The 8,060-nt window shown below is 40.5% G+C and overlaps 1 protein-coding gene across 1 annotated transcript in view; it reads left to right on the top strand.

Moving 5' to 3' along the window:
• MEIS1 (Meis homeobox 1) overlaps nucleotides 1-8,060 on the top strand; it is a 105,486-nt gene that overhangs the window by 77,046 nt on the left and 20,380 nt on the right. Inside the window, exon 7 of the mRNA XM_009325015.1 lies at nucleotides 4,801-4,877. Coding sequence (XP_009323290.1) covers nucleotides 4,801-4,877 — 77 coding nt within the window. The remainder of the gene's footprint in view (nucleotides 1-4,800; nucleotides 4,878-8,060) is intronic.

The raw sequence follows: 8,060 nt of genomic DNA, 5'->3' as shown, positions 1-8,060 counted from the left end.
AACCCAACCTGCTGCGCCGCTGCCTTAGCTAACCCTGGACAAGTTTGGGTAAAGCAAGGATTCAGAGTTCAGCATAAAACCGATGTGCAGTTTGTCACTGGAGGGCTGAACCTTGGGCTTTATTCTGGTTACTGAGTGAGGTGTAGGCTGGGTTGCTCTTCAGAAACAAGAAAATCATAATGGTGGGGGTTTTTTTCTTTTTATTTTGAGGTTAGAAAACAGTTAATAGGCAGTCCTGAGGGCATATGTTTTGGGGGGTAGTTTCTCTCCATCACCTACCAGAGTTTAGCTCAAGGTCATCTCGCCTTGGTGCATTACGCTGAGCTCTGGAGGAGGCAGAGGGCTGGAGGAAGGGGATAAAAGGACTTCCGAAATGGTTCTCCTGGCGCGGTCAGCCAAGCGACGGTGCTGCCGCGATAAGGGCGACGCTGGACAGTTGCCACGACATCCTTATAACGTAACGTTCAGCCTTTTGCCTGGGGATTGCTTCTGCCTCTGTGCTGTGGTAGGGCTGGCTGGCAGCGTTGGTGTTGAGGCGGTTCGGTGCCACGAGGAATTAGTAATTTGGGGGGTGAGAAGGGGCGGTTTTGCCTCCCCTTATCTCAGCAGTAGGCTCTGGGCAGGATTATTTTCATATTTTTCTGCGACCATTACAATGCGCTGCCTCAGCGGGCAAGACAGAGAGGGAGGGAGTGTTATTGATACCGGGTTACAGATAAGATAAAGTCTGTCGCTGTCCTGGCATCCAGCATTTGCAGCCTGGGGTGGAAAATTTGAGGAAAGGAGTACATTTGGACAAGGGGTATCATTAAGAGACAAACTTGGACGCTTTCCATCTGTATCTACTGGAGACTTTACCCATCGGCTGTAGTCAAAGGTGGCAAAAACAAAAAAAAGGCTTATTGTTTGTTTTGCTAAAAATGATCTCGGCTGCATTAAAAAGGGGCTTTTATTAAGACTGCTGCTCTCTAAATACCGTTCGTAAAACAGTGACGAGAGAATATGATGGAAAGTTACATTTTTCTCTCTGTCACTTTGATTTCTTTGTTACTGCTAAAATGACTGCTCTGACTCATATTTTGCATAGTTATTTTTACCTTTTCAAATGTTCCTTAACTGTTCATATTACCCTGGGCAAATCCCCCAGGGATAATTTTCATTTGCATGCAGACTTTGATGGTGTTATTAAGCAATCATTTTCTGTACTAAGTCATTATTAAAAGTAATACCACAGAGCCTCAAAAACACATTAATGGTGCCAAACAATCCGCATTTCAGTGCTAGATTTATGGGAAGGGAAAAGCACTAGGTCTCATACCGTTCAGTGGATGCTGCTCTGTAGCGCTGTAGGAGCAGCAGGCAGGATCAGAAAATACCGGAGCCAGAGTCAGAGTCCTTATCTGTTGTCAGCCTTATTCTTTCAAATGCCTTTTTTTTTTTTCAACCTGCCTGCTTCCTACTTTTTTTTCCCCTTGGATTTGCCCTTTTCCTCTGGCCTTGGCAAGAAAACCTGTCTGCAATCTTCCAGTATACACAAGCTGGGCTGGTTCTGGGAAGGAGGGTCAGCCTTCCCATCTGTAATCACCGTTTTATGGCTTTCACTCGAGGTGTTAATGCAGATCAAATGGAAAACACTCCAGCTTCTCGCGCTGCCCCGCGTACGGTCCCAATCGTTAATTCTGATTATAAGACCTAAAGGTAATTCTGTTTGCTCTCCTAATGCATTGCAGCTCTCCCGGTGGTCCGGCATCTCTTTTCTCCAATTCCCATCTTGATCAATTGTTTGCAAATAATTAAGCTTTTAAGAGATAATGGTAGGAGCTAATGTACACAACAAAGTAAAGGTCTCAAGTCACTGTTTATTGAACAGTGGTACAATTTGCTTTGATATCCCAAAGTGATCCGCAGTGATAGGTGGGCTTGCCAACTTGGAGTCAGTGCAGTGTTTTTAGACACACGCTTCTATATATATATATTTATATATTTATGTATTTCATAGAATCATAGAATATCTCAAGTTGGAAGGGACCCATAAGGATCATCAAGTCCAACTCCCTGCTCCTCACAGGACTACCTAAAACTAAACCATATGTCTAAGATACATACATATTTTTGTATATTTACATATATATATTTATATATATTTTATACATGTACACGCAACTTTAATATACATATATGTGCAATTATATATACACATATGTCTGTGCATGTGTCTTTATCCCTTTAAACAACCATTAGAAAGCTTTTGGAAGGCACCTGCCGTTCTCGCACAGGTGAGATAAAGACCAACAGCAACAGTTTTGACTGAATTTCCTATTTCTTCATAAAATGGCAGTTCTCAGGGTTTCCCCCTTTCTCTCTGTTGCGATGCGATGTCTGCCTTTGCCTGTAGCACAGGCCTTCCTAGCCCTGTGGGTGGGAATGCAACAAGGCTTTGAATGTTTTTATAGCAACCTAGCCTGTGGCACGCTGATTCTTTGTCAAGACATTTTTATTTTTTTTTTAGCCTACAAAGGAACAATTCGTACGATCCACAGAAAGCTTATATAATAAGGATGCCCAGGATTTAAGATATTTTAAACCGCGCCAAATCATAGTTAAAAAGTCTGCCGCATTGTGAACCTTTAGCTAAGAGGGATTAGCGACATGAAGTCCCAGGCTGTCATGTGATTATGGCAATTACAGATTTATCATGAAATTAAAAGTTTATGCTGTGCTAAGATATGAAAAAAAAAAAATAATCAGATGACCTTGAACATACCGCAATTTGAGGAATTTGGGGTTTGGGACTTGTAAAGCGATTATTTTTACAGTGACTGTATTATTCTGATGGCTAATTTTATCCAGTCTTGTCTATTTGGAAAAAAGTCCAGAACAATTGAAAATTGCTTAATGGAGACAGAGTTCTCAATTCCAATAGCTAGAGGCTGTCTAGTAATTATTGCTTGCTGCATGAAATTAGACACAGTTTGTTCAATTACTTAAAATTAGATCACATGTAAGGTGGCAAAGCGAAATAAGAAAAAAAAGAATAATTTTGTCCTCACTTGATAGCAAAGTAATCAAATGGGAAGTAAGCTATGAAGATGAAAATGTTACAAATCATCTCTGTAGGGTTTTTTTTTGAAGAGAAGCAAAACATTATGTTCAGATAGATGGATGTAAGTCAAGTACGACTGTTGTGGATGAATGTGTATATAAGGCAGACGATAAAATTCATGCTATATTTTTGCATGTGTAAAATGCAAATCACCCGTAAAAAAAGAAGTAAAATCCCCTTCCCTGTGTCTTCCAGTTTGCAATTCTGGAGCTGTTTCACGTACATGCAGAAAATACAGGGGGTAGTTTACAGGTGTGCAGGTTATCTGTGGGCTTACTGTCAAGGAAACAGTATTTTTAAAAGAATGGGAAATTCCGTACCATTTTTGGGTGAAAAAAACTGTATCTTTTGGAGCCAATGGCCACGGCAGCGGGCTTTGAAATGGGCACAGTGGGCAAAGGGAAGTTGCCGGAGTTACAACAAAAATTCCTATTTGGTAAAGTGAGGTGATGCAGGCGTGTAACATAGCTATTAGATGTCAGATTATGCTGTTTACAAGAATATATAAAATCTGCTAAATAGTTACGATACCAATAAGACTGCGGAATTTTACGAGGTTTTAAATTCTTACACTTTGCAAGGTTTCAGTTTACATCTCGTGTAATATTACACCAAAGAACATACCCAAAGAATATGGGAATGTTTCGGGGAAAAAAAGGGATGTGTGTATCACAGCAAATACTTTGTGACAGCCAACTGCTAAATGGGATGTTGTGATAGGTCTAACCAGTTATATCAAATTATCTTTATTGAAATGTTATTAAGTACCTTGCAGCAGACCAGGTCTGAATCCCATGTACTGAGACTGGGATGTGTACTGAGACTTGGGTGTCCAGGTTAGGAGCCGAGCCGCACCCTCAAAACAGGTTTTTTCCTGGGAATTGTTACATTTGCAATATTTGGCCATTTCCTTTTGGGACAGTGACATTTTTACATGGAGGGAAAGGACAGAAATGATATTTCTAAATTTCAAACTTGGATGTGGTTTTTGCTGTTGATTTATTAAGCAATCTGTATTCATGCAGAAGCGAATTTTCTGAGAAAGCAATCAAGTTCTCACAAGAAACTTAACTTATGATTGAATTTTAACATTATCTTCAATTAAACCAGTATTTATTTTCTGTCTCTTAGGATTAGTGCAGCACAGCTATGTTAATGTCAGGCAAAAATGTGCTGATCGTTGACCTTGCGTTGGCCTGTGTTCAAAACCCAGGCGTTTGTTTATGTTCAGGATGCTGATCTTATTTGCAAATTATTTTGGGGCACTGGCAAGATTTGTCTTCACTATCTCAAAGAACATCAGCGTGTTTTAGCTTTACAGAGAAGTGCTTTATCACATTCTTTATTGTTCTGTGAAATAAAAAAAAAAAGGTGATTTGACTCTAATCGGTCATTTGAGACAAGTGCAAAAACTTTCAGCTAATGCAACAAATATCCTTCTTGAGTATCAAGGTACTGCCAGTATCCTAAGCAGTTATTTCTCCACTTCACTAATCTTTATAATTGGCTTGTCTTTTACTGCCATTAATTAAGTGATGTAGTAGCCCATTAATAATTATAAAAGAGTGACACACCTCAGCATTTTCACCTTTCAATAATAGATGTCACGCTTCTGGGTTTTTTTTTTTAATTTAAAATAAAAAGCAGGCAAAAAAAGCATTGTTTTAAATGTATATATTTATTTTGGTATCTTATAGCACCCTTACCCTTCAGAAGAACAGAAAAAGCAGTTGGCACAAGACACAGGGCTCACTATACTTCAAGTGAACAATTGGTAAGTAATTTTCCTTAGTGTTTCTATATGGCCGCTGGCACCCCCCAGCTAACGCTTTGCATTTTTGAGGACACACCTTGCCCTTGTTTGCTCCCCCTCCCCAGCAGTTTATCGATGCAAAAGGAATATAGCCGGGAGAGTGGTTTCGCTTACGGGAACTCGGAGGTTTGCTACTGCAGAAAACAAGCCGTATTTATTTTCCCATTGCTTGGGCAGATTTAAGTGTGTTCGCATTCGGGTACCAGTCCTCCTTCTGGCTGAGGATGTGTCTTCTTCAATAGGAAGCCACATCCATTTTGAGAACTTTGGCCTTAGAAGAGGTTGAGATGTTGGGTGAAAAAAAGGGGTAATTGGCCCTGTTTCTGCAGAGCGTCTTGTTATTTTGGGATGCTGACATGGTTTTTTTAATGTTGTTAGTGGGGTTTTTCTTTTTGACTGACATCCTTCTATCTCTTTACTGATTTGTTGTAAAAGTCCAGTTTTTGAAAGCTTGAATAAACTTTGGGGACAATCTGGCTCTTTGCTGCTGAAGTACGGTGTGGAGCAATTTTATTTATTTATTCCACTTAAGGGTTGCCGGAGCCCCTGATCTGTTGCAGTAGTGATTTGTTTGAAGGAAATCAGCATCCGTGCTGTTTTTGCAGTGGATTTTGGGTTGCTAACTGTCCGGGACATGGTGAAGGCAACCAGTAAAAATTACTCGTGATTTAAGTATAAAAACACAACAGCGAACCCTTAAAAAAAAAGTTTGATTTATTATCCTTTGTTACTGCATCGAAATGCAGGTTTCTCCCACTATCCCGGAACAAGTGTCATGTTTGAAGTGTACTGCAATCTAATACCTTGTAAAACTAAGTGTATCTAATTAATTGTCCTAATATTTTTAGATTAGTGTTTATGATGGGAAACCTTATCCTCTTTGAAGTAATACCCAGAAAATGGCCAAGGCAAATGGCGAGCCTGCTGGGGAAAAGGGAGGGAGGAATGCCAGTTTGCAGACAAAAGTATTTTTTTTTCCATTCAATAAGTGTCAGAGATTAATATTACTGAAGGTCTGATTACATGGCCTAATCCATTTTAGTGAATAAATTTGGTCTTGATGTCCATTGCACCTACATTAACAAACCCTCCTCTCTTAGAGAGAGTAGGAGCCTATGGGAGAGATTTCAGATATATTAAACCCCATTACAGAAAATGTAATTTCTGTCAATATAATCCCATGTATTCTTCAATTTAGTACTTTAGAGATAACAAGCTACTTACAATATATTTGCCTTTGGAGGATTAATTTACAAAGTGCACTATCTGGGAGACGCAGGCGGGCTCACATAAGCATAGCTTGTAAGGGTTATCAATTTCTGTGACCCCACAGCAGCCCTGGGAGATCAATTTTTTGAAGCCCTTTAAGACACTGAATAAAGGAAAATACCAAATACTTAGTGTATGTGAAGTATGCTTCCGAGATACTTACTTTAAAACAGAGGAATAAAAGGCAACTAAACATAAAATATGTGTTATAAGGAAACGTAACCCATGGTATTTTGGCTCAGCCAGAAAAAAATAGTGTTTGCTTCAGCTTTACGTCCTCCAACCTTTATTCAGGCGATACCCTAATTTATGTGGTTGTCTTTCAGTTTAAGGATAGGCGCTTTGGCCAGTTGAGAAGCTGTGTATGTTTGTCAGGGGTCTTATTTAACGGTGGGTGGAGCGAGTGTGTGCTGCTTCGGAGGGGTCCGGGAGCGTAGGATTCAGCATGGGCAACTATGTCAGTTTAGGATGGGCCATCAAAGAAATTTTTCGAGATGATGAACATGGGATGCTTTGAACTAAAGCTGGTGGAATTTCTCCCGAGTGACTTTCCAGGGTGTTTTTCAGTACCCATCTCGCCTCGGATTTGAGGAGTTTTTACTTTGGCTTTGTGTCAGATGTGTTTTTATAAGTTCCTTATGTGCAAGGAAAAAAAAAAATAAAAGTAGGTCAAAATACATTATAACTGAAGTCTTGTGGATGTAGGGCAGGCTTCCTCTGCTTGAGCTAGTTTGGTAATTCTGCTGTGGTGTTACAATTGTATAAATTATTGAGACAATTCCCCTTCCCGGCCCCACGAAGATTTAACACTGTAGAGCCAGCCGAGGCTTTTTTAAGTAACAGTTATCCATATGTGGTGGGCAGAGATGCCAAAATACGGTAATTCAGCCCTGCTTTTTGTAATGGATGCTAAGGACCAAGGTGGCTGTGAGGCCGTGGCTGAGTGTGCAGGTTGCACACACACGCACCTGCATCCTCAGGAAACATCCAGCCACATGGGGTGACCAACGAGCTACTCATCCCCTCCCAAATCCTGGGGATATGGGCAACCCTCTCCCAACCTGTTCCTCAATCCCTTTTCTTCTAAGGCGGTATGCAGGAGAAGAAACTCTTCTTGCCTAAATTGTTTGCTGCAGGGAAGAGCTAACGTATCGTTTCTGGTTAGCTTTGCCTTTCTTCAGCGGGCTTGTAAGTCATTCAGCCACGACTTGCAAAAAATTTTGCCTTCCTCCTTAGATTCTTCCAAACTTGTTAACACACATGTACATTTTTGTATTAATGATGAGTCATTGTAAATCACTGTTGCAGAGATTAAATAAAATGCTGAAGGGCAGGCTGGGTGCAGATCAGTCATAAATTATTGGCAGCAACACAGCATGTGGGAATACATGAAATGTGCATGAAAAACATAAACTCATGTCTGGTAGCATGGTCGTTAGCCCAGACTGGGAATGCTGGATTTTCTGGATGGAATTAGAAGTTTGCCACAGAGCAGGCAGTGAAGAGAGCATTTGTTTTCTGCAGATTGAAAGCATTTGAACAATTTTTTTTGTCGTATTTTGAATGACTTTACAGTATGTGCTAGTTGCATACTTCAGTTCTCTGCCGTAACGGAAAAAATGGTGCTTTTCACATACGGTCTGCCCGGTGTTCAGGCTCCCTGGGTTGATGCACACAACTCCTATTGATGGTGGAGGAGTCACAGGAATGGGGTGATGATGTGAGACGTGCCAGAAAATGTATCAGTGGTAGGGCACATGTCTTTAAAACCACCACAGTTTTAACTTGACCTTTTTCCTTGGGTTGTTGTATTTTTTTAAAGTAATGAAATAATCCATGTGGAGGAGGATATCTCCCTTCCCCCCCCCCGCACAC

This window comes from Pygoscelis adeliae, unplaced genomic scaffold (assembly GCF_000699105.1).
Source record: "Pygoscelis adeliae isolate BGI_AS28 unplaced genomic scaffold, ASM69910v1 Scaffold46, whole genome shotgun sequence".
In the NCBI taxonomy this organism is placed as follows: Eukaryota; Metazoa; Chordata; class Aves; order Sphenisciformes; family Spheniscidae; genus Pygoscelis; species Pygoscelis adeliae.
This window is presented reverse-complemented; position numbering and strand designations above follow the sequence as displayed.